This window comes from Lampris incognitus, chromosome 13, assembly GCF_029633865.1.
Source record: "Lampris incognitus isolate fLamInc1 chromosome 13, fLamInc1.hap2, whole genome shotgun sequence".
Lineage (NCBI taxonomy): Eukaryota > Metazoa > Chordata > Actinopteri > Lampriformes > Lampridae > Lampris > Lampris incognitus.
The window spans coordinates 4,014,910-4,042,874 of NC_079223.1; the positions used below are offsets into that span (position 1 = coordinate 4,014,910).

General features: G+C 44.9%; 1 protein-coding gene across 1 annotated transcript; it reads right to left on the bottom strand.

Moving 5' to 3' along the window:
• Positions 1-27,965, bottom strand: hmgcll1 (3-hydroxymethyl-3-methylglutaryl-CoA lyase-like 1). Its single transcript, XM_056292246.1, has 9 exons — positions 27,870-27,965; positions 26,272-26,349; positions 25,630-25,737; positions 25,090-25,185; positions 24,316-24,464; positions 23,273-23,336; positions 22,857-23,045; positions 4,957-5,082; positions 1-105 (listed from the first exon to the last, which is right to left on the bottom strand). The coding sequence occupies exons 1-9, from the start codon at positions 27,963-27,965 to the stop codon at positions 1-3; spliced, it is 1,011 nt and encodes a 336-aa protein (XP_056148221.1).

Sequence of the window (27,965 nt, forward strand, 5' to 3'; positions counted from 1 at the left end):
TCACGGAGACATGCCTCTCGCTTGGGCAACCTTGGAGTTTGTCTTGCGGTGTAAGACATTGCAGATAAAGTCACCGGTCTCTATTACCTTGGGGAGGTCTACTTCCTGTAAAGAATAGAGAACACTTTGGGTGAGAATTAATCAGATTTCAGCAACCATACAGCCCTATGACTTGATCAGAATCAGAATACTTTATTCATCCCCGAGGGGAAATTGGGTACTTCTACAGACACTCACGCACTAGTAACTAAAAACTAACAAGATACAAGATAACAAGAAAATAGAAGCAAGAAAAACAGAAACAAATAGAAATAAAAGATAAAATAAGAAATAGAAATAAGAACAAAATATATCAACAAGCATGGTGCACATAACACCCTGTCTATACTGCACTACCGCAGCACACAAAACAACACAAACAACACCCGACAGGGTAAAACAAGTGGAAGGGCCGGTCCAATGACCATGAACTCCGAGTGTGTGACCCTCTGAGGGAGGAGTTGTAAAGTTTGATGGCCACAGGCAGGAATGACCTCCTGTGGCGCTCTGTAGTGCATTTCGGCAGAATGAGTCTATCACTAAAAAATACTCCTGTGCCTGACCGGCACGTCATGGAGTGGATGGGACAACATCACTGATCCAGTTCCACCCCCACAACGTCACCGTTTTGCTGGATAGCTGTTGGTGCTGTGGTGCCAGGCCAACAGCTGTCCAGCAAACGTCAGCAAAGCCAAGGAGCTTGTTGTGGACTTCAGAGAGACACAGTGAAAGACCTACACCCCTCTCTCAATCAACGGAGTCCCAGTAGAGAGGGTGAGCATCTTCAGGTACCTGGGTATTTATGTCACTGAGGACCTAACATGGACACGACACATGGACACTCTGGTAAAGAAGGCGAGGCGGCGTCTTTATCACCTCAGGCAACTGAAGAAGTTCGGTGTCTCCCTATAGATCCAGAAAACCGTTTACTCTGGTGTCATAGAGAGCATCCCGGCAGGGTGCCTCACCGCCTGGTGTGGGAACTGTACCTCGAGACCAAAAAGCCCTGCAGAGAGTGGTACGTCGGCTGAGCGGACCACCAGGACCACATCCACCCCCCCCTACAGCACTTCTACACCAGGCGGTGCAGGACCAGGGCTAAAAGGGTTGTTATGGAGCCCCATCATCCCAATAACAGAATGTCAGCTGACACAAGGCCAACACAGAGACCCAGAAGTTTCATTCTCCAGGCCATGAGGGTGCTTAACACCAAATAATGTCCATAACTCACCCTGTGTATACTATGCATACATCTGTTTGTACTGACACTTTACCTGACACTTTACTCCATACAGACTTTTGCACATTTGTACAGTATTTGCGTATTTTCATACCCCCCCCCTTTTCTTCCCAGTTGTACCTGGCCAATTACCCCATTCTTCTGAGCTGTCCCGGTTGCTTCTCCACCCCCTGTGCCGATCCAGGGAGGGCTGCAGACTACCACATGCCTCCTCCCATACATGTGGAGTCGCCAGCCTCTTCTTTTCACCTGACAGTGAGGAGTTTCATCAGGGGGACGTAGCGCGTGGGAGGATCACGCTATTCCCCCCAGTTCCCCCTCCCCTCCCGAACAGGCTCCCCGGCCGACCAGAGGAGGCGCTAGTGCAGTGACCAGGACACATACCCACATCCGGCTTCCCACCCGCAGACACGGCCAATTGTGTCTGTTGGAATGTCCGGCCAAGCTGGAGGCAACACAGGGATTTGAACCGCCAATCCCCGTGTTGGTAAGCAACGGAATAGACTGCCACGCTACCCGGACGCCCTCCATATTTGCGTTTATTCCTATTTAATTGTTGTTGCTGTTCTTCTTGCTGCACAGTTTGGAATTTGCATTGCCAAAAACGTATCTCACTGCTGATTGTACTTACACATGAAGTACATTACGATAAACCTTTGAGTGTCTTGGTGCATGCTCAATAATCCAGGTCAGGAACTCTCACAAAGTTGAATACGCTCGTCTGGACACATGGTTTAATGTCCAGATGAGCTGATTCAACTTTCTGGGACAAACCTTTGAATCTTGACTCTATGCAGTGTATTACCAATATTTGCAGCCCCATTTGTCCCCTGTGATACTATACAGTACATTTAATTTTGAAATGTGTTCTCATATGATTTATGGCAGTCCTTTAGAACTACTTTTTTCCGTCTGTGGTTGTATTTTTTGTGAGTTGGTGGTGGTTTAAGTGAGTAACCCTCTTGAATGTGAAGTGCCTTGGGTGTCTAGAAAACAGTCAGCGTTTGTCTCATTCTGAAGACTGTGGTGCTGTGGTATCCTGCTGTCTGACCAGTCACCTCTGTTATGACAGGACTGTAAATATATGAGTGCGTGTGTGTGTGTGTGTTAATTTATCAGTGTATGTGCAGAGTATGTTCTGTATGTGTGTAATAGTTAATGTAACATATACAGAGGTGGACACCCAGGCTTCAGAAAGTATCAATCGGACCATGTATTTGTTGTAGCCATTCACTAAACAAGGTGATTTCACTCTATTGGCTGAAGAGTTGTGCTAATTAAATTCAGCTGATGTAATGTGTTGTTGGAACAAATACATGGCAGGACTTTTACTTTCTGAAGCCGGGTTGGCCACCTCTGCGATATGTGAGTGCACATACAGGATTTATCAGTGGGCATGACTTTGTGTACACTATATGGACAAAAGTATTGGGACACCTGGCCATTACACCTACAGGAGCTTTTATGACATCCCATTCTAAATCCATAGGCATTAATATGGCGTTGTTCCCCCCTTTGCAGCTATAACAGCTTCCACTCTTCTGGGAAGGCTTTCCACAAGATTTTGGAGTGTGTCTGTGGGAATTTTTGCCCATTCATCCAGAAGAGCATTTGTGAGGTCAGGCACTGATGTTGGACGAGAAGACCTGGCTCACAACCTCCATTCTAGTTCATCCCAAAGGTGTTCGATGGGGTTGAGGTCAGGGCTCTGTGCGGGCCAGTCAAGTTCTTCCACACCAAACTCACCATGTCTTAATGGACCTTGCTTTGTGCATTGGGGCACAGTCATGCTGGAACAGAAAAGGACCCTCCCCAAACGGTTCCCACAAAGTTGGAAGCATAGAATTGTCCAAAATGTCTTGGTATGCTGAAGCATTAAGATTTCCCTTCACTGGAACTAAGGGGCCTAGGCCAGCCCCTGAAAAACAACCCCATACCATTATCCCTCCTCCCCCAAACTGTACAGTTGGCACAATGCAGTCAGGCAGAGGCAGGTAACGTTCTGCTGGCATCCGCCAAACCCAGACTCGTCCATCAGACTGCCAGACAGAGAAGCTTGATTCATCATTCCACAGAACACGTGTCCACGGCTCCAGAGTCCAGTGGCAGCGTGCTTTACACCCTCCATCTGACACTTGGCATTGTGCTTGGTCATGTAAGGCTTGTGTGACCGGTGTACTTTTTCATTGCGTTGTGTAGGAAAGACAGGACAACTTCTCTCATGCATGGGATCTGTATTCTGTCGCATCTAAACAAAACAGGACAGGCTTCAGAAAACGTCAGATCAGCTCCTGCTGTAGCCTCTTTCCACATGTCCAGAGCGGGAAAGAGAGCGTAGCTAGCAACACAATTTTTTTTACAAAAAGAAATAAAATATACCTGTCACATATAAACAAAACAGGACAGGCTTCAGAAAACGTCAGATCAGCTCCTGCTGTAGCCTACGCAAGAATTGGCACCCACATTAGACATAAGACACATTAGGAATGGATAAAATAAATTACAGAGGCAGACAAAACGAACACATACCTCTTTCTACATGTCCAAAGCGGGAAAGAGGCAGAAGTCAGGGGGAGCATACGTTTTATAGCTACTAACAGGAAATGGCGTCACAACAGGGGGGGCTACTAACAGGAAATGGCGTCACAACAGGGAGGGGCTACTAACAGGAAATGGTGTCACAACAAGGAGGGGCTACTATAAGCGTTTCCTGATGATATAATAAGATAAAATAACAATGTTGGCAATGAAAATAATAATAATGATAATAATAATGATAATCATGTGGTGATACTTTGTGTAATTATATAAGATTTTCTGGTTGTGACGTTTTTAACCATGCTACACTTGCATGCAGCTGCTCGGCCATGGAAACCCATCCCATGAAGCTCCTGGTGCACAGTTTTTGTGCTGGTGTTAATGCCAGAGGAAGTTTGGAGCTCTGCAGTTATCGAGTCAACAGAGCGTTGGCGACTTTTACGCACTATGCGCTTCAGCGCTCGTTGACCCCGCTGTGTGACTTTACATCGTCTGCCACTTCGTGGCTGAGTTGCTGTGGTTCCTAAACACTTCCACTTTTCAATACCACTTACAGCTGACCGTGGAATATCAAGCAGGGAAGAAATTTCACGAACTGACTTGTTGCAAAGGTGGCATCCTATGACAGCACCACACTTGAATTCACTGGGCTCTTCAGAACGACCCGTTCTTTCACACATGTTTGTAAATGCAGACTGCATGACTAGCTGCTGGATTTATACACCTGTGGCAGTGGGTCTGAATGGAACACCTGATGATTAAGAGGTTTGTTCCAATACTTTTGTACATATAGCGTATGTGTACCTGCGTTTGAATCTGCATATTCATTGTGTGAACGTGTACTTGCATGTGAATGGGTTTGCGCGCGTGTGTGTGTGTGTGTGTGTGGTGGAGTGGAGATGTCTAACCAGCAGGGGGAGCAATTGTAAAACAAATCGTTGGGAGGACAGGACCAATAAAACGGGTGCGCTTCAAACCGCGGACATTATGAAACATGGCCCATACAGTAGAGTTACAGTAGAACAATGTGTTCCACCGTAATTGCCTTAACAACAGTATCGCTGGCTGTGAGTCCCTGCTGGTCTGAAGGGCAGAAAACACTGCTGTTCTGTCAGACTGTGTTGTAAAGGTGTACTCACCGTCTCGATGCCCATGCCGTGGAGCATGTACAGAACATCCTCTGTTGAGACGTTGCCAGATGAACCCGGAGCGTACGGGCACCCTCCCAGACCAGCTACTGCGGAATCCACCACACTAACCCCCATCTGCAAGGCAACACAACAGAAACATTCAGCACCTCCGCACAGGCTTTACCCCGAGTCAGATCCCAGAACAATGATCCTTGTTCTGCCGGGTCTCTCTGTTTCGTGCGACGTGCCCTGCCAAGGCTGCGGTCATGTTTTACAGCTGTTTAGGGGGAACTGCAGGTTTGTGTTTTGAAAATGAGCGGGCACAAAATGTCCCGCAGTATGGCTTACTCATCCTCTTTGTCATGATAAACCACCAGTACCACATAATGACGGCCTTGTTGGGGGGAGAGAAACACGATAAATGCTGAGCAGAACATTTCATGGGTTTCTGATTCTCTCGGAGACTCGTGTTTTCACAGCACTACTCTGACCTTAATCACGATGTGGATTCTCTCTCGGGCCGCTGAGGGACTTTCTCTACCTTCTACATCATTCAACACCATTCTCATTCAGACTGCCAACAATACAGTCATTATAATGTTGCTACACTGTTGCTCGGCGATTTTATTTTGCTGAAAACTCGCCATTAGTCATCCATTATTTGATTGGCTACTTTACTTATTGTTACAGTGTGATTTCCCCTGACGCCTTTGATGTTCATGTTGCTGTTCACTGCCTCACACACACATTGTTACAGTGACCCCGTTTACACTTGGCTTTAAAATGCATTTTTTGCGATCGGCTCACAAATGGACAGCGCTAAATACAAGTATAAGCGACCACCAAAACGTTTTGTGAACCGGTTACTCAAACCACTTACCTATGTGGTCTGGGGCGCATTTGACCACATATCTTTTGTAATGTAAATGCTAATGCATCCTGATGCATCCCTGACGAGGACGTAAAATGAAATCTTCCTCTTCTTTGGAGTAACGAAATCTGATCACAAGTGGTCAGCAAGACGCATTTGGAGACACATGATAGACACAGGTGTAAATGGCGATGTGTCTCGCTGTCCAATTGGGATCCGATCGCCCAAAATGCATTTTAAAGCCAAGTGTAAACAGGGTCAGTGTGATTTCCCCTGACGCCTTTGATGTTCATGTTGCTGTTCACTGCCTCACACATTGTTACAGTGTGATTTCCCCTGACGCCTTTGATGTTCATGTTGCTGTTCACTGCCTCACACATTGTTACAGTGTGATTTCCCCTGAAGCCTGTGGTGTTCATGTTGCTGTTCACTGCCTCACACATTGTTACAGTGTGATTTCCCCTGATGCCTGTGGTGTTCATGTTGCTGTTCACTGCCTCACACATTGTTACAGTGTGATTTCCCCTGACACCTGTGGTGTTCATGTTGCTGTTCACTGCCTCACACATTGTTACAGTGTGATTTCCCCTGACGCCTGTGGTGTTCATGTTGCTGTTCACTGCCTCACACATTGTTACAGTGTGATTTCCCCTGACGCCTTTGATGTTCATGTTGCTGTTCACTGCCTCACACATTGTTACAGTGTGATTTCCCCTGACGCCTTTGATGTTCATGTTGCTGTTCACTGCCTCACACATTGTTACAGTGTGATTTCCCCTGAAGCCTGTGGTGTTCATGTTGCTGTTCACTGCCTCACACATTGTTACAGTGTGATTTCCCCTGAAGCCTGTGGTGTTCATGTTGCCGTTCACTGCCTCACACATTGTTACAGTCGGATTTCCCCTGACGCCTGTGGTGTTCATGTTGCTGTTCACTGCCTCACATATTGTTACAGTGTGATTTCCCCTGAAGCCTGTGGTGTTCATGTTGCTGTTCACTGCCTCACACATTGTTACAGTGTGATTTCCCCTGATGCCTGTGGTGTTCATGTTGCTGTTCACTGCCTCACACATTGTTACAGTGTGATTTCCCCTGAAGCCTGTGGTGTTCATGTTGCCGTTCACTGCCTCACACATTGTTACAGTCGGATTTCCCCTGACGCCTGTGGTGTTCATGTTGCTGTTCACTGCCTCACACATTGTTACAGTGTGATTTCCCCTGACGCCTGTGGTGTTCATGTTGCTGTTCACTGCCTCACACATTGTTACAGTGTGATTTCCCCTGACGCCTTTGATGTTCATGTTGCTGTTCACTGCCTCACACATTGTTACAGTGTGATTTCCCCTGACGCCTTTGATGTTCATGTTGCTGTTCACTGCCTCACACATTGTTACAGTGTGATTTCCCCTGAAGCCTGTGGTGTTCATGTTGCTGTTCACTGCCTCACACATTGTTACAGTGTGATTTCCCCTGAAGCCTGTGGTGTTCATGTTGCCGTTCACTGCCTCACACATTGTTACAGTCGGATTTCCCCTGACGCCTGTGGTGTTCATGTTGCTGTTCACTGCCTCACATATTGTTACAGTGTGATTTCCCCTGACGCCTGTGGTGTTCATGTTGCTGTTCACTGCCTCGCACACACACACGCAAGGTGTCAAAACACTCAGTACGTTTACGTGATGTTAGAAAAAGTCAATTTATTGTGTTAGTGCGACTGAAACTGGACTTTTAAAATACATGTAAACGTGTTAGTTCGACTGAAATCGTTCTAAATTGAACTTCTTGAAGTCGGACTAACACACCTAGATAATGCAGTTGGGGATCGATTTACTCTGGCATGTATACGCTTCAAACAGCCCCGACCTGGCCTAGGCGTTCTGTGCATGACCCATAGTCCCCGCGGCGGTCTTTCACCCGGAAGTTGAAAAGCGTAGTATCAACAGTATCTACATAGCGAGTGCTTAAGCAAGAACCACGCATTTCTGGACAGACGAGGAGACAAACTTTATGTTGTCAGCTAAAGGAGTTGAATTTCTTAAAGTACATGGCTTGCTAACTTGTTCGTCACTTGTTTGGTATGTGATGTAATAGGTCAACCAGAGGAAGGTCCAATAGCAACCATCTGGTCGTCCGGGTGGCATGGTGGTCTAGTCCGTTGACCGGCGGGGCTTGGAAGAGTGGGGTAATGGGCGAAGTATAATTGGGGAGGAAAAAAACAGCAACCAGCTGAAAGGGGGCATATCGCCACCTGCCGTACCGGGGTTGGACGTACTTTGGTCAATAAATCTATTCTCCCCCGGTTCTTGTATACTGGGACAACGACAGAAGTCCAGTTACATGGCCTAGTCGAGCTGTAACCGTAGCTCCACTTAACTGTGCATGTAAACGCCATGACTGACACCCACACCCATCAGTGGATGTGGGGGTGTGACTGATTTGTTTCACGTTGTGAGTTTGTTTCGAAGGCTGCCCGCATTCCGAGTAATTGTCATATTTGCCTTTTTGCTGGAAATGCGTTGGTCCTGCCCGCGTTGCCGTGTGTCTGGCCTCCATATGAGGACTGACGGCGTTGAGAGTCGTTCACTTGCATGTCCGCATTTCTGTTAGAAGCTGCTTCACCAAGCACACACACACACACTACTGGACGCCCACTGTCTGTGTTTTGACATCAAGGCTGCAGAAACACTTACATTGTACTACATGTGTGTTTACCAGGTTTCACGGTTTTTCTTTTCACTTTTAAGTATCACTTTTTTAAATGATCTAAACCCAAGACATTGATTTAACCCAAGACAAGACTGCAATGTCCCTTTAAGTCTGCACGACACGTCAGTGAATACACACGTGTGTATATGTGTGTACATATCACTGTGTGGTGTGTATTTGCGTGTACATATCACTGTGTGGTGTGTATTTGTGTGTACATATCACTGTGTAGTGTGTATTTGTGTGTACATATCACTGTGTAGTGTGTATTTGTGTGTACATATCACTGTGTGGTGTGTATTTGTGTGTACATATCACTGTGTGGTGTGTATTTGTGTGTACATATCACTGTGTGGTGTGTATTTGTGTGTACATATCACTGTGTAGTGTGTATTTGGGTGTACATATCACTGTGTAGTGTGTATTTGTGTGTACATATCACTGTGTAGTGTGTATTTGGGTGTACATATCACTGTGTGGTGTGTATTTGTCTGTACATATCGCTGTGTGGTGAGTATTTGTCTGTACATATTACTGTGTAGTGTGTATTTGGGTGTACATATCACTGTGTAGTGTGTATTTGGGTGTACATATCACTGTGTGGTGTGTATTTGCGTGTACATATCGCTGTGTGGTGAGTATTTGCATGTACATATCGCTGTCTGGAGTGTATTTGCGTGTACATATCACTGTGTGGTGAGTATTTGCGTGTACATATGGCTGTGTGGTGTGTATTTGGGTGTACATATCACTGTGTGGTGTGTATTTGCGTGTACATATGGCTGTGTGGTGTGTATTTGGGTGTACATATCACTGTGTGGTGTGTATTTGCGTGTACATATGGCTCTGTGGTGTGTATTTGGGTGTACATATCACTGTGTGGTGTGTATTTGGGTGTACATATCACTGTGTGGTGTGTATTTGCGTGTACATATGGCTGTGTGGTGTGTATTTGGGTGTACATATCACTGTGTGGTGTGTATTTGTGTGCACATATCACTGTGGTGTGTATGTGTATCGGATGTGCTACATAGACTTTACGGTCTACCAGTCGCGTCGTATTTGTTTGTTTCTATCCATGTTTTTACACGTTCATTAACTTTGATTGACAGCTAACAGTGATTGCTATGTATGGTCGTTATTATGGGTCTTCATCACGTTATCCCCAAGTCCAGTATAACCATTAACTCCCGTCTTCATACCGACACATGATGAAGCCAAGCCTTTACTTCTCGGACTCGTTAGGAGCGGCGATATCGCAATGTTTTCCACATGTCCCTGAGATTGTCAAGAGAATATTAAAGAGGTTTTCCAGCATCCGTGGCAGATCCAGATGTCGGAGGATCCCACAGAGAGACAAAATTAACACTGATCCTTTCGGTGGCGTTGGGTCACCGTGCCGCGGGGGACTTTCACCCCCACAGGGACTGACCGAGCAAACAAAATTAACAGAATTTCTGTTGGTTTTTGGAACAATGTTCATAATTGGTGCCTTTTCTTGCTAACAAGACCCCACTTCTTTCAAGGGCTGTATGAGCCAGCTATAATTGCTGTTTGTGTTGGCAAGGGAAGAGGAGGAGGTGGGATAGGAGGAGGGGATTCACTCCAGTGTGTGCTGTGTGCACGAGATTTCCAGACCTTGGATAAAGCCAGAACAGGATATTGTACTAGGCAGACCTTTTTTTTTTTCTTTTTTTTTTTGTATAAACACTGAGTTGTAATCTACCATGCCAATCCTCTCGCTTTCAGCTGCTCCCCGTGTAAGGCCAGGGGTCTTCAGCGTGCCGTTTCCGAGAGGAACGAAAGACAAGGGAACAGCGATCCCCTTCAGGAGCGCGCCCTGTTCCCTTGGACGGTAATCGGGCAAGAATTGGCGGTCAGAAACTCCGTCTTTCCCGTTTTCAATTTGCTTCAGACTGCCCAAAAACCAGATGTGGACTTGCTGTTTAATAGCCACAATCAGTGAGCCGTGGCTATATAAAAGCAATACTTAGGTAAATACACACTATGTTCTAGTTTTCAAGTTTGCATGGTTTGGAATAAGCTTGTTGACATTCTGTGCGCAGAGTGAACGCGTTCGGAGATGGAAACGTTCCCGCTGTGGTTTGGTGACCTCGCAGCGGAGGGAGGGGATAGAGAATATATGTTCTTTGAATGCCGTGCAGCAGAGATGCTTTGGCCACTGCGCAGAAACTCTGAAGCTGGACCAAACTGTTTCCGCAGGTGAAATCCACAGCTGACACATATATCACCTCGGGAGACCCTTCTGGTGACAAATAAACAAATCTGCTGTGGAAAGCGTCAGTCCATCCCAAATATGTGCGGTAAATTGGCAGCCAGAAAGAATGTAAGAAAAATGAGCCGGATAAATGAAACTTCAGTCTTGCAAATGGTTGAATACCATATTGCCGTCAATATATCATTATTCTAGCACCAACTTCTAAATGAAATGGGGGGGGGGGTCAATGAATGGAGAAAAACCAGTGAGGAGCAGCATGCAGCTGTCGGTATTTTTCTGGCAAAAAGGCCGTTTTGATCATAAAGCAACATGCCTTTTATTTGAGAATACCCATGTCGGTTCTTTGTGCTTGTCCTCGGTGATAGGGGACTTCTGTTCAGCAGTACTATTAGGAAATGAATACTAATCTGTGGAGAAAGTGAACACCAACCTTGCCAGCTGCAACACTTCATATGCTAAATGGTCCTGTCTCAGTAATTTGACATTTTCCACCACATAGTGGAGGTTAACCAATAGCATTCTGTTGATGTTCCTTGGCAGCCTTTTTTCATGTTAAGATTATAATAAAGGAATGGAAAAGATTTCCTTCAGTCCGTGCCTGCCTTTGGCCCTCTGTGAACGCATAACCCACCGTTTGGCTGAAATACATATATTCAGTGCCAGTTTGGCACATTTTGGGAAGTATAGCCTTTTTTGCATGGCATTGAATTGGGGTTCTGGGTGATTCTTCAATGAAGGGAGTTCTTCTGTCCCCAGGGTAGATTTTCAAGAAAAAAAACATTTTTATTTATTTATTTATTTTTGAAAAAACAATTATTGTATTTGTTAGAGTTGGGTTGTGTTAGCTATGAAAAAAAGATTTGTGTCTCAGTGACGACATTTTAATACTTCTTCAGTTTGTTGAAAATTCAAACGTGGCAGCATCTCACTGTTGTGGGCTTGTCCCCAACCCAGCCTTTCTAACTTCCCCTCTACAATAAAGTCATAAAAATGGTGACATTCATTAAATCTTTACTTTGCATTTTCTCATAATAATTTAAAAAGACATATTTCAAATTCACATGGTTTATATATGTGCAGTTTGCGCATTTGTTATAGTTAAATATGGCTGTCCTTCATACATACATGTGCCATTATATCACACCCAACATTTTAGAGGAACGACGTTTTTCCAAACAACAACAACGTGGTTGCCATGGAAACGAGAAGTGCCAGAGGCGCGTGAGCATCATGGCAGAAGCGTGACTTGTTCATGTCACACATGTGAAGGTTTATATGTGCTGATCTGACAGGATGGTTATTACAGGTCATTACCAAACACCTTACTAGCTGAGTGTTTAGTTCAGAAATAAGAAGTTTCTCTTTAGTCACGTATATTCATTGTACATTGTATGCTAGCTAACAAGTTAGCTTAGCAAGTCTAAGACTTGGCCAACCTTTTCTCCACAAAGTGAAAACTGTCATTAGCATCACATGTCATTATGTCACATGTTGCTGTTACAACTTTGAGAAAAGCATCACAACATCAAACTTATTGTGTAGGACGATCAAAGCTACGCGAGCATATTTATTCCACACCGCTTAATAGAGCTTTTGAAAGAGGGGGAAAAAACTGATTTTAAAGAAATTTAGTTTTTTATTTTTTCAAAATTCCAAAAGCCAAAAGTGCCCCAAATTGAGGAATCACCAAGCTACTAAGGTGACGCTAGTCTCCACATTACGAAAAGGATGGCAGCAGGAGGAAAAGAAAGTGCATCAAAGTTAACCATGTGGTGGATGCAAGCCGTTCCAAAGCATGGGTGAGTATCAGCATTGCTCTTCCATACAGGTACAACCTCACGTGTTGCTAGTTGGGCAGGTTGCTGTTTACTATTTCTTCATGCAGAAAGCTGGAAGTACCTGAATAATCCTAACGGTTCAAGGTAAGCTGTTTCACGCCATGATGGCCGGTGGGTTTGATGATAGTCTGGTGGTGGAATCATATTCAACATCAGCAAACGTAAAACATGGAAACACAGAGTGCAAGCAGACGTTTTATGGTAGTAGTCATGAAAATGTTTTTGTGACTTCTGTGCCATGCAGGCTTTGTGTGTCTCTCCAGTCCTGTCGAAGGACACCTGTGATGGCCTTTTCAAAGGCCAGCTACCTCAGCCTCAAGCTAGATACGGTGTCCAGATAGACAGCTCATCGCAAATCAATGTCAGAGCATGTGGCAACGGCATGGTTCAGGCATTTCTGCAGGCAGGTAGAAGTGGTTCACATGCTAGATTGGTCAGAGAGGAACACCTGTCTCTACTTAACTGCTCAGCGTTAATAAAGGCCTTGGCACACCAAGTCCAAAATATTCATATGCATTTTACTTTAATCTGACATTGTGGTTCAGCACGGTGGCACAGTAGGTAGCTGGGTCGCCTCACAGCAAGAAGGTCGTGGCTTGGAGCCCCAGGGTAGTCCAGCCTTGGGGGTCATCCCGGGTCGTCCTCTGTGTGGAGTTTGCATGTTCTCCCCGTGTCTGCGTGGGTTTCCTCCGGGGGCTCCGGTTTCCTCCCACAGTCCAAAGACATGTAGGTCAGGTGAACCGGCCGTACTAAATTGTCCCTAGGTATGAATGTGTGTGTGTGTGTGTGTGTGTGTGTGTGTGTGTGTGTTGGCCTGGCGGCCTGTCCAGGGTGTCTCCCCACCTGCCGCCCAATGACTGCTGGGATAGACTCCGGCATCCCCGCGACCCTGAGAGCAGGATAAGCGGTTTGAATGATGGATGGATGGATGGATGGATGGATGGATGGATGGATGGATGGGTTCAGCAACTCTTAAAAATCTTTGTGAGCTTATTGGTAGGTGCATATAGTTGGTGTTTAAACTTAATGGGCAAAATGTGTATCTATTTTTTTTAATGTGCAACATTTTTGGACCAAGAACGTGAACACCTTATCCACATTTAAGTTTGAAAGGATGGCAACGTAACGGATTAGAGGAACAGCTAAAGCTCCTGACTTTAGAAGTACTCAGCATGTCCTACAACAAGAGGAGAAGTTCAGCTCCACGCCGTGACCACGTTGAAGAGTTTCTCTGGAAGACTGACACGTCATTGGTAAGTTGCGTGAACGAGACCTTGGAGATTAATGACAAACTGAAATATTTTCATGATCAGCTGTAGCTATTGTCCATGAATACTGTGCAAACTATCAAATAAATGTAATAAATGTCACATTACATATTTAAATTAATTCATCAATTATTGATTAAAATGTATAATGAGCATCTGGAGCGGATCATCAGATCCATCGTGAATGAAGGACTATGTTATAATGTACTTAATGCCAAAAATCAGTTTATCTGGGGTGTCCAGGTGGCGTGGTAGTCTATTCCATTGCCTACCAACACAGGGCTCACTGGTTCAAATCCCCGTGTTACCTCCAGCTTGGTCGGGCGGCCCTACAGACACAATTGGCCGTGCCTGTGGGTGGGAAGCCAGATGTGGGTATGTATCCTGGTCACTGTACTAGCGCCTCCTCTGGTCGGTTGGGGCGCCTGTTTGGGGGGGGGGTGCAGAATAGCGTGAGCCTCCCACGTGCTACATCCCGCTGGTGAAACTCCTCACTGTCAAGTGAAAAGAAGCGGCTGGCGACTCCACGTGTATCGGAGGAGACGTGGTAGTCTGCAGCCTTCCCGGATCGGCAGAGGGGGTGGAGCAGCGACCGGGACGGCTCGGAAGAGTGGGGTAATTGGCCAAGTACAATTGGGGAGAAAAGGGGGGGGATCCCCCCCCTCCAAGAAAAATCAGTTTATCTTACAGTAGGTCTCATCTTTAAAAGAAATCTCTTTAGACAATACTAATTTTTTTGGTTGGATGACTAGAAGTATCCAGTTAACTGCATCGTTGAATTTGAAATCAGTTGCAGGCAGAATGATGAAGTGTGAGGAGGAAGCGAAGCTAGCTTGACCCGCTAACGACTTTTAACTGTGCAGCAAGCCGCAGCATTATACAGTACACTGAAACGTAGGGAAGATCAAATATATTTCCCTGCCAAGCCTGTGAAATCCAAGTACATACATTCTCATTGTGTGACCTGCCAGGAGAAGGTTTGTAACAAAGCCCCCCAGACCTTCTGAAACAAGGTACAAAGAGCATGGAATGTCTTTATCGGGAACAAAAGAGGTGACTCAGGGCTGACAGGGCTGGGGGAATTCATTTCTCTCCCAGTTGGTGGTGTGGCGTACTGGCACACAATAATGAAAAGCTATGATAGAATCTTTCATTTCCCCTCCGTTAATGAGTGTGCAAATGGCAGGCTAAGTATCTTTGGCTGCTATTATGTTCAGTGGTCATGCAGCAGCTGTAATGAATAAATCACAGCAGGAACCACAGAGGAATTCCACCATCCCTCTCGTTCTTTACTCTTGTCAGTGGCACCCAAAATTTTATCCGTAAAGTCACCTAGTAGTTTTACTACACACAAGTATATTATTAAGGTTTTCCTAAATACATTCATCGGTGTTTTGTAAGTAGATAGGATTACCATCTATACATGAAGTAGTACATAACCGAGTGTATACCTGAAGGGTAAATCAAACCATTATTTGCTCTTCTCAAGTGAATGTTCGTTTTAATCTTTGATGTGTGTGTCCTGGTGAATTTGACGGTGACTCAGGTTTCTCGGCCTACGCCGAGATGTCTCCGGATCACTCTTGGCCACTGGGCTGCAGCTGCAGCACTGTTTGTCATGTGTTCAGTAGCAGGGCAAGGAAAGGATCATTTTCCCCTGCCCTTTAAGCGCTGCATTGTCAGAAAGTTCAACAGCCGAGCGACAGATGAGTTAGGAGCCCCCCAGGGCCCTTCTATCCGCCGAGCTCTCTTTTGCTTTGTCAGACAGACAGTGAATAGGTAAGCCTTTGTGTTGACCCTCTCACATCTGCTGACCCACCCAGCCCCCATTCAGCATCACTCCTCTGCAAATACAATTTGCCCTTGAGAACTGATACTGCCATATCTGCATTACCCACTTGTTTTATGCCCAGATTCTTGCTCAGGTTTTTGGTTCACCTCTGGGAAGTGGCAAGAAACACCAAAAGAGGCGCACAACACCAGAGGGCTTTGTACAAGCTAATTTCATTTTTGTAAGATCAGACAAAAAAGAGCGTCATTAATGAGACAAAAGGCCTCTTTTCTTCCCTGTGCTGCATGTGTGCTTTGGCGAGAGGGCTCTGTGTAAATATTTTCTTCATTAAAATTCTGGGATTTTTTTCAGCGGGCAGTTTGTGAATCATCTCCCTTTGTGGGGAAGGTTAGATCATGTTTCTCATTTCCACCTTTCCATGTTGACGGATGGTTCCTGTTCTTCTTTATGTCCCATGCATTTGTTCTGAGGCAAACGGCACCCTCCTAATATGTACCAAACAGTGGATATGTATGTACAGAACAACAGAAGGTGATACAATCAAATCTCGGGGCAGCTTCTATTCTACAGTGAGCTCCATAAGCATTTTGACAGCGACACAGTGTTTGCTGTTTTGGCTCCATACTGCTATTGTTTTTTTGTTTTTGTCTTTTTGCCCCTTTTCCTTCCCAGTTGTACTTGACCAATTACCCCACTCTTCCAAGCCGTTCCGGTCACTGCTCCACCCCCTCTGCTGATTCAAGGAGGGCTGCAGACTACCACATACCTCCTCCCATACATTTGGAGTCACCAGCCGCTTCTTCTCACCTGACAGTGAGGAGTTTCACCAGGGGGACGTAGCACATGGGAGGATCACGCTACTCCCCCATAGTTCCCCCTCACCCCCCGAACAGGCGCCCTGACCGACCAGAGGAGGCGATAGTGAAGCGACCATATAATCCAGAAACTAGTGATGACTGTCAAGAGGGTTGAATACTTTTGCAAGACACTGTATGTATGTGGGCAGTGTGACAGTGGTGAGGTGTGCGGTTGTAATGACAGATGGGTTCAAGGTGGAGGTGGGATTACATCAAGGATCAGCTCTGAGCCATTTTTTGTTTGCAGTGGTGATGGACAGGTTAATGGACAATCAGGCAGGAGTCTCCGTGGACGATGATGTTTGCGGATGACATTGTGATCTGTTGGGAGAGTAGGGAGCAGGTTGAAGAGAGCCTGGAGAGGTGGAGGTATGCACTGGAGAGAAGAGGAATGAAAGTCAGTAGAAGCAAGATGGAATACATATGCATGATTGAGAGGCGGAACAGCAGAATGGTGAGGATGCAAGGAGTAGAGGTAACGAAGGTGAATGAGTTTAAATACTCTGGGTCAACTAGTCAAAGTAATGAGGAGTGCAGAAGAGAGTGCAGGCAGGGTGGAGTGGGTGGAGAAGAGTGTCAGGAGTGATTTGCAACAGAAGGGTACCAGCAAGAGTTAAAGGGAAGGTTTACAAGATGGTTGTGCGAGACCAGCTATGTTGTATGGTTTGGAGATGGTGGCACTGACGAAAAGACAGGAGGTGGAAGTGGCAGAGATGAAGTTGCTAAGAATTTCGGGGGAGGGACAAAGGACAGAATTAGGAACGAGTATATTAGAGGGACAGCTCAGGTTGGACCGTTTGGAGACAAAGATGAACTCAGGATAAATGAATGTTAATCTGTGTGAAGAATGAATGGAATTATTCTGCTGCACCATCTCAGTTTGATGGCACCAGCAATAACGCATATGCCTAATAGGAAATTTGATCGTAATTTTGAGTCAAATGCTCACAGTTGAATAAGGTTCATTGAGTTGTATTTTAGCAAGATGAGGACTTTCTTATTTGTAAGTGCCAGTCTCGCTGTTGGGTTAAGCTAATAATTTTGTTTAAGGAAAACTGTGTGTGTGTGTGTGTGTGTGTGTGTGTGTGTGTGTGTGTGTGTGTGTGTGTGTGTGTGTGTGTGTGTGTGTGTGTGTATACTATATATATATATATGTGTGTGTGTGTGTGTGTGTGTGTGTGTGTGTGTGTGTGTGTGTGTGTGTGTGTATAATATACTATATATATAACTTTGTTTAAAGAAACACTCAACGGTAGGGAAAGTGCTCAACAAATAAGGAGCAAAATAATCATCATGATTGCTTATGGCATGAAACCGACTTGTACTGTCTCATAAAGAATTTACTTGACTCACTGGATTATATATACGTGTGTGTGTGTGTGTGTGTGTGTGTATACCAATTAGCAATTAGCCAAAACATTAAAACCACTGACAGGTAAGTGAATAACATTGATTATCTCGTTACAATGGCACCTGTCAAGGGGTGGGATATATTAGGCGGCAAGTTAACAGTCAGTTCTTTAAGTTGATGTGTTAGAAGCGGGAAAAATGGGCAAGTGTAAGGATCTGAGCAACTTTGACAAGGGCCAAATTGTGATGGCTGGGTGACTGGGTCAGAGCATCTCCAAAACTGGAGGTAATGTGGTCTGTTCCCGGTATGCAGTGGTCAGTACCTACCAAAGGTGGTCCAAGGAAGGGTCATGGGCACCCATGACAGGGTCATGGGCACCCATATCTCATCGGTGCTCTTGTGGAGCAAAGGTTAGCCGGTCTGGTCCGATCTCACAGAAGAGCTACTGCAGCTCAAATAGCTTAAAAAAGTTCATGCTGGCTATGATAGACAGGTGTCAGAACACACAGTGCATTGCAGTTTGCTGCATATGGGGCTACATTGCCATAGATGGGCCAGAGTGCCCATGCTGACCCCTGTCCGCTGCGGAAAGCACCTACAATGGTCACGTGAGCTTCAGAACTGGACCATGGCGCAATGGAAGAAAGCGGCCTGGTCTGATGAATCATGTTTTCTATTACGTCACATGGACCGCCAGGTTTGTGTGTGTCATTTACCTGGGGAGGAAATGGCACCAGGATGCACTATGTAAAGAAGACAAGCCAGTGGAGGCGGTGTGACGCTCTGGGCAATGGTCTGTTGGGAAATCTTGGGTCCTGGCATTCATGTGGATGAGTGTACTGTAGGTTTTCTGTGGGATTGGACCACATGGGCTAGCCTTTGCTCCCTACACGCATCAATGAACCATGGGCGCCCATGACCCTGTTGCCGGTTCAGCGGTTGTCCTTCCTTGGACCACTGTTAAGTACTGACCACTGCATACTGGGAACACCCCACAAGATCTGGCGTTTTGGAGATGCTCTGAACCAGTCGTCTGGCCATAACAATTTTACCCTTGTCAAAGTCGCTCAGATCCTTAAGCTTGCTCATGTTTCCTGCTTCCAACACATCAACTTCAAGAACTGACTGTTCACTTGCTGCCCAATATATCCCACCCCTTGACAGGTGCCATTGTAAAGAGATGTTATTCACTTACCTGTCAGTGGTTTTGATGTTTTAGCTGATCGATGTGTGTGTTGTAGTTGTTGTTGGGATGGAACTGCATTAGCAGCTGTAATACTAAGCAAGTGTCAGTATGTCTCTTGAAACGCCACCAAAATTGTGTCCAACATTGACGTCACTGTCAGACATCTGTGAATAAGAAAACTTACTTCATGGTTTGCGGATATGTTGCATTGCACAATAAAATTTGAATATGAGCGCTACATACAACTATATAAGACAATTCAAATACATTATACAGCTGCAGTATATAATGGTGTTGTTATTCACATTTTCTTACAAAGTTGTATGTAGCACTGATATTTGCATTTTCAAGAAAATACAATTTAAGATAATACTCTACACACCAGGACAAGTACTCTAATGCATAAGAAACGTTTGATTTGTGCAGGGCTGGTAGTAGTAACCTGAGAAGTTTAACAGTATCCTCTTATAAGAATCACCCCTTTTACTTTGCTCTTTTATTAGGATGTCACTCCTCATATAACCATGGATAATGACGACTTTGCTTTAAACAAAGGCTGTGCATTCATTCCGGACTTTTCTGCAGCGCTTTTCAAAAATATTAGTCCTTATCCTTTTTAAAGATGGCGTGACCCTGAATAACGAAGACCTCAAAAACTCCCTGTCAATCACGTGAGAGTTCAAGATTAAAGATAAAACTGCCAAACAACTGAAAATTAGGAGTTTTTGGAGATCAAACAGATCATGCTTCCCCATCATTCTCCACAGAGGGAGGAAGGCCTCTCCACTCCCAGTTCTGAAGAAGATGAATCATCTTCTACTTGAGATGCCAGGATTTGCAAGCCAGGATCCCTCTATAGACCTCTGCAAGAGAAATCAATGCCATATTTCACATCCCTCACACAGAGATCAGGGTCATTTTTCATTGTCTATGAAATCCCTTGATTTCTCTCCACTTTCCCTCTAGAGATGTCAGAGACGTTCTCTCCTCCTTGTCTTCAGGGAGTCATGTTTCATACTTGAATCATTTACCACATAACTCCACCCAGTTTTCACAGATGCCAAGTTCCTCTTCTACCTTGTATGAGGAGCTGCATTCTTCTGCAAGGTCTCCTTGAGCTTTCAAGTGTCCTCCTCGCACCAGTTACTAGATCTCTCCATCACAAATTTAGAAAATGCAGGTCACGTCACCAAAATTTCAGAGCAGTTAGGGAGACATTCACTTTCCTTATCCAGAATTTTCAAGGATGTTAGGGGTGTCTTGTGTGATTTCCTACCTAAAGTCAACTAGAATATTCTTCTCAGAGGAGACAACTCTTACTAGCTCAGCTCGTTTAGCCTTTTTTTCTTCTAGATAGAAGACAGACAAACAGCTACTGTAGATAAAGTGCTACACCATCAAATTAATAGATTCTAGACTAAACGTAATTTCTGTAGATAAAGTCCTACATTATCAAGTTAATAGATTCCAGACTAGATGTAATCTCTGTAGATAAAGTCCTACATTATCAAGTTAATAGATTCCAGACTAGATGTAATCTCTGTAGATAAAGTCCTACGTCATCAAGTTAATAGATGCCAGACTAAATATAATTTCTGTAGATAGTCCTATGTCATCAAGTTACGATTCCAGACTAAACATAATTTCTGTAGATAAAGTCCTACATCATCAAGTTAATAGATTCCAGACTAAATGTAATTTCTTTAGATAAAGTCCTACATCATCTAGTAAATAGAGTCCAGACTAAAAGTAATTTCTGCAGTAAGAATTTAACAGCTCATACCACAGTCAAAGGCGCTGGTGCTAGTTCACGGCGCAAGTCGATCTAAGGTGTTGCCTATACTTTTTACTAATTTCAGGACATGCTGCACTGGCAGCAATCGGGCACAACAGAGCTGCAGTTGTAAACAGGTTGGATTAGAAGGAACAAGCTATCAGTAGGAGTGGTGGGGCTGTCCTCAACTACAGCCAATCAAATCAGCTCCTCTCATTCCCTTTAAAAACAACACGTTCTCTGTTATGGTGAACTGCCAGTTTCGTAACAGACGGCAGAAGTCCAGACCGGCTAAGGCAGAAAAGCTCCCAGGAGGAAGCTGATGTCCTTGTTCGGGAGGTGCAGAGTCGCCAAGTGCGCATATAACATTAACACCAATTCCAATGTGACATGAGACAACACGCAAACATGATTATTTGACCGGCTACTGTTTAACGTGTCTTCGTTCTCACCAGCATCTTCCTCTCTTTCCTGCTCATTCTATGAACACAGCAGGAGACCTTAAATAGTTGTGATCTCGGATCAATTATCCTTCTTTAGGTTGAATGAAATATTGAAATCTCCATCGCGTAATGACGCACATTGTTTTATGTTGGAGAACACGGACGCACGTGCAGACATTTTGTTTTGGGATTAAAAAGGTTTAGGACAGTAGTCATTAGTTAAATTATTTGTGAAGTAGGACAACGTATCATACACAAAAGTGGCGAGTGTGATTTTGGATAAGTCTGCTTAGTGCACCTTCGCCTAAAGCCCGGAAACTACCACACAGCACCTGCATCTGCGCTAAAATGTGGTCTGACCAGACAGAGATGCAGGTGTAATATTTGGTTTTATTTGATACCAAACTAGCACTGTGTCACCTGATTTTGACTGACACTCCCTCTACTGCGCCCCCACACCTGTTTCAGTGCAAGCGATGTCATTAGCAAACGTGCGCAGGAGAGAGAAAAATTCCCTTGCATCCAATGAAATTGTCATTCTGTCTGCTTAGCACTACCACCGGCCTTGAGCCGTCCAGAAGCTAGAGCTCTAAAAGTCCAGTGTGATTTATAAACGGTTGAGTGGTCTTGATGTGGTCCACCATGTCATACAGGCTCATTCATTTATTTATACATTCATTGTTTAAACCCACTTAATCCAGTTCAGGCCTGTGAGATGCTGAAGCCTCTCCTAGCTGGTATTTGGGGGACAGTTCTGTCATAGGGGAAGTGTGAGGCCCTTATAAATTATATGCAGGCAAGCCAATGGTTTGCATTGTAAGAGTAGGGGAGCATCCCTAAAGAAATACAGTACCAAACATGGTAACTATCTAATGAGATGTCAAGAATTGTTTAACCTTGCAAGGATTTGGTGATTTATGTCGACCACACAGACATGTATCTCCTTTCAAACATGTGGCAATGCCACACTATGATTATTTAACATACCAATCCATCTTTTATGCACTTTTTGATAAACTTAACTAATAATATTCTTGTGCATATAACTTATTAGAAGAAGATGCTGTATGTTTATTATAATATTGTAACGACCATGGATAAATAGACTCGCTAGCCCTTTCGCTAGCCCATGGCTAACGGGTCGGACCCTTGAGTTGACTGGTTAACGTAGTCGTCCATGTTGCGGAAGACCCGGGTTTGCGTCCCGGCTGTAGCAGTTCCCGGCTTCCCCCCGAATTCACTACATTGGTGTCAGAAGTGGGATGGTGAGACCATGAGGCCATCGGAAGCATGTGCCCCCAGAGGTGTGAGGGAGATGGTATGCTGAAGCATGGGGGACGTGCTTCCTGAAGGAGGGGGGTCGTGTAACGACCACGGATAAATAGACTTGCTAGCCCTTAGCTAACGGGTCAGACCCTTTAGTCAACTGGTTAACGTAATCGCCTGTGGTGCGGGAGACCCAGGTTCGCGCTGCGGCGGTTCCCAGCTGCCCTCGCTACAATATTATCAAAATTATACTTATTATTAGTTGTTAATGTATCTGTTTGCTCTAAGATGGCCTTTTCATGCACTGTGGTTTCTTACCTGTAGAGCAGTAAGGATGTTGGCCAGTGCTTGCCCGTAGGTGTCATGGCAATGAACTGCCAAAGCACTGCTGGGTACCTCCCGCATCACACTGTCCAGCATCTTAACCATGGAACCTGGTGTGCCAACACCAATGGTATCCCCAAGGGAAACCTCGTAGCAACCCATTTCATATAACCGCTTTGCAACCTAAAGAAGAATGAGCAGAAAACCCCACAATCCTTAATAAAGACATACTTTGGTATTTGAATGCTTCATTATGACAGAATTATTTCAAGCTTTTCAAATATGCAAGACTCATTTCAAAGCCATAAAGACTTGGTTGGTAGGGATGAAGAAAATTAATTTTGAGAATTATCTCATATTAAAATGGCAAATGGCAGGCCAGTCGGTGACTATGACAAGATTTGCCTTACCTCTGAAACTTTGGAGGGTTCTATGTGTCCCTCATGAGGACATCCCAGAGCACAAGAAACGTATCTGAAAAAGCATCAGTGAGCATTATAAAGCCCTTGCTCGACTTAACAGTTTACAATATAACTACACAATATCATAACTGTTTCTGACAAGGTGGAGTCAGCTGATGTAGAGTATCATGTACGAGCTACATCATGTTTTTCAAACCGCTGCTGGATAAGTTGACATATGGCACCTGTAGTCCTGACAGTTGGCAAGAGGCCCTTACAAAGTATAAAGTATACTTTACATTTATTGATGTAGAAATCAACATCTGAAAAGTTGAATGTTTCTCCAGAGTCTTTGTTTATCACATAACGTAACCAGTGGTTAAAGGTACCTGGGACATTCCTGATTTTATTGCATTTGTTTTATTAACTGTTACTAATTTTCTGTTCTGACTTTCTTCAATGTCTACTTATTTGCCGCTTTTTTACCTAGTCTTTAATTCTAATCAGCCAAAGGCAAATCCTCACTTTGCTGTTTTATGAAACGGTTGTCTCATTTCATCTCATTTTAACTAAATCCTACCGTGCCCACTGATATGTGTCCCGTGAGCTTCTTCAGTCTAGACTCCTTCACAGACCCATGTTCTAACAAAGTCCTGCAACCAGCGGCCCTTCAGTAACATTTAGCACAACAAGAACATCGAAAGATACGTTAAAGCAGAAGTGGCTTATTCGGCAGCATACATTTATGAAGTGCTACTGTGCAACTTCCCTGACATATGCCCTGCTAGGTCCTCTTTAATGTACAACTGGGTTTGTGGTTTTACCAACGCATAGAATAACGGGGTGCACATCTGGAACTTTGCTGCAAAGCTATTATTTCTGGATTGTGAGAGTGCTCCCTTGCACATAGAAAAATGTGGTGTTTTCGACAGACGTTTCATGTGGAGTGAAAAATAAATTGCGTCGTTATTGTGTGACCATAAAACAAGCAAGACATCAGATATGTGGTTTCGCTTCTTGTAAAGGGACATTGTAATGTGAGGAATACAAACCCGCGGACTGGAATTTGTCGCTCCTTGGCGGTATTAATGACTTCCTCAAACCTAAGCATGCTTTCATCGATGGAGCAGTTGATGTTTTTTCTGCTGAAGGTCTCAGATGCCGACCCGAAGACAGCCACTTCAGTGGCACCAGCTGCAACCTTACGATAAAGAGAAAAACTGAACTTGTAAAATGTTGTCTTATGACTCAAGGTGAAACCACATTTACAACTCCCTTAATCATCAGGTGAAGCAATGCAGTTAAGTGCCAAGCATTAGGTCCAACTGCTGATTTGCCAAGTACTTTTTTTCTGGATTTTTCCCCCCTTTTCTACCCAATTGTATCCAGCCAATTACCCCACGCTTCAAGCCATCCCGGTCTCTGCTGATCCGGGGAGGGCTGCAGACTACCACGTCTCCTCCAATGCATGTGGAGTCACCAGCCGCTTCTTTTCACCTGACAGTGAGGAGTTTCACCAGGGGGACGTAGCGCGTGGGAGGATCACACTGTTCCCCCTCCCCCCCGAACAGGCACCCTGACCAACCAGAGGAAGCGCTAGTGCAATGACCAGGACACATACCCACATCCGGCTTCCCACCCACTGACACGGCCAATTGTGTCTGTAGGGACGCCCGACCAAGCCAGAGGCAACACGGGGATTCGAGCCGGCGATCCTCGTGTTGGTAGGCAATGGAATAGACCACCACGCTACCCAGATGCCCCTTGCCAAGTACTTCTATCCATCAGAGAACATTATCCTGTTTGGGTCAATGGCGGGTGCTTACAGCATCTTGAAAGCCATGCATGTTGGGTGTTAGAACTGGATACTGAACATGAGGTGATCTCTTGATTCCTCGAAGTACATCACTGTGGTCCGCCATCTTGGGAAAAATATTTAAAAAAAAAAAGAAGTAGGAAATAAGACATTCAACTACATCTGGATCTGGACATGGGAACACATAATGCTGTAGCAATGCTTTTATATTAAGTCCCTGTAAGAAGCAAACAAATCCATCAAGAAAACTCCTACATGCCCCATGTTTCATGTTTTATAAATCTCGTTGTAAACCAAAAGCAGCAGTCATGTTTGCTTATTCATTTGGCAAGTAGAAGAACAATTTATGAGAGTGAAGGAGACGGCATAGATTGAAACTGTATGTTGAACATATTAAAATATTCTTCTCAGACATCTGCGAGTCCAGCACAGCTAAGTAGGATGCTGGAGAGGCCGGGTTTTCCCTCAAGAGTGAATCAGGGAAAAAAAAAACTAGAAGCCTAATAAATCAGTCAGCACTCTTTTGTTGTGCACAGAGAAGAATTATTACCTGCGGTACCCACTTTGAAGAGACAAAGCTGGTGGCCTCGATCACAGACAGGCCTGTTTCTGAGAGCATGTCTATCAGCTGGATTTTGACCCCCGTCGGAACGATTTCCTGGGGAACAATGAAAATGAAACAACTCTTTCTGGATTTGATTCAATTCGAGACGGGAGTTACACAACTACTGTGGCTGTCCTGCCAACTCGGCTGCCATGCCATTGGAATCAGTGATTTATTGCCCTTACTTGTTGAACACGATTATTTAGAAAAAACATTTCTAAGTACACTGTGTTGTGCCTGCACTTTATTTCTGGTGAGACGTCAACCTGTAAAACCATTCTGGACTATATAGTATGGAAGCATTCTGACCCAGCCATGCTAACAGGGTGTAAAGGACTAGGTCCTACAGGATTAGCAGAATTGTTCGTGTTGAATTTACGGCCACTTGTTGGTCTTCAAATGATTTAAGAGAAAAGGCAAGAGACTTTTGGCAGTTGCAGAAAAACAACAGTGAAAATAACAGAAATCTCATGTCGTTGAGGAGATATCATTTATGTTGTACCATTACCAAGACTGCACTTCTAATCACTGTGCAAGATCCCGGCGGCATCTACACCAATGAAATCAGAGACTTGTTGAAGAATATACCTTTTCATTTTGAAGTCCATCTCTCGGCCCAACTTCAACAATTTTAACAAACTCCGGGTACCCATGTGCCGCGATGCTCTGAAAAGGAATCAGAGCAAAGGCCTTTGAGAAGTGGATGATATTTAAACATTTACATACAGTGAGCAGTCTCTTCTTCACTCGCGGATGACCTTGTAATTATTGGTGACTTGAACAGCGCCCAAAGGTAGAACCCAGATAAGGAGGATGTAAACCTGTGATGGTGTAAGGTGTAAATTAATGAAACGCTGGTTTTGGAGCAATAGTAAAAGCAGCTGTAAGCGTGCCGGGGGGGACATATCCTGGGGGTTAGTAGTACTTTGTTATGGTTTAAAATTTATAACTAGGGCGTCCGGGTAGCATAGCAGTCTATTCCATTGGCTACCAACACAGGTATTGACGGTTCGAATCCCCGTGTTACCTCTGGCTTGGTTGGGCGTCCCCACAGACACAATTGGCCGTGTCTGCGGGTGGGAAGCCAGATGTGGTTATGTGTCCTGGTTGCTGCACTAGCGCCTCCTCTAGTCAGTCGGGGTGCCTGTTTGGGGGGGGGGGGGATTGCGTGATCCTCCCACACGCTACGTCCCCCTGGTGAAAGTCCTCACTGTCAGGTGAAAAGAAGCGGCTGGCGACTCCACATGTATGGGAGGAGACATGTGGTAGTTTGCAGCCCTCCCCGGATCAGCAGAGGGGGTGGGGCAGCGACCGGGACGGCTCAGAAAAGTGTGGTAATTGGCCGGATACAATTGGGGGGGAAATTTTTTAAAGAATGTGTAGCTAGAAAAAATTTCCGTTGGATGTGGACTCTCAAAAAAACCCTCCTTTGTCCCCAGGATTGACATCCAGTTCACTGTTTGAGAGGGAGCTTTTGGCTCTACATCTGGATGACATCATTGTAAAATTTTCCTGACTTCGGGATACAGTCATTTACAAATGTTGTTTAGGCTGCCCTAAACTGATGTAGTAATGCACAACATTTCAACAACAATTCAGGGGACACTACATCCACATCTGAAGTCCGAGCGAGCCACATGGACCGCTAACAGGAAGACGTGTGAGTCACATTCTGATGCGAACATCATGTACGCTCTGCTGTGTTTGAGTCTCATGTTAGATGTTCCTCGGCTTTCACTAACTGTTAAGTAGGAACTCGTATGAGAGTGTACGAGTCTCCTCACTACACGGTAAGTTAATGCACTCGGGAAATAAGGGAGCTCCTCGATGCACTTGGAGGGAAAAATAAAACAGATCTTACAGAGGAGGAGGAGAGGAATTTAGCACATCTACTCATCGATGGTTAATCCGTTTAACAAGAAGGAATTTAGACTTCTAGGTAAATGCTGATGCTAGTCTTTCGAAACACTGGTGCAATTCTAAATCCACGCCGAATACTGACGAGAATGGTGAAAATAAAAACGACACTTCTATCGGGCAGAGCACACCGCAGGAGCACAGCGCAGCATCTCTCCTCCTCCATCCTCTCAGCTGTTTCATGTGATGTGCCGTGCAGCCTCCCCCCGTCATGACGGTCACGTGGCAGAGCATGTGCAGCAGAGGGAAAATAAGCTGAAGATCCCCACCTTTTCCTCTTGCAGCCAGCGTTTAAGCCACGGGTAATCCCGGACCAGTTGCTCGTAGCTCAGGCAATGCTTTACTGTGGTGGGTACGTTACCCAT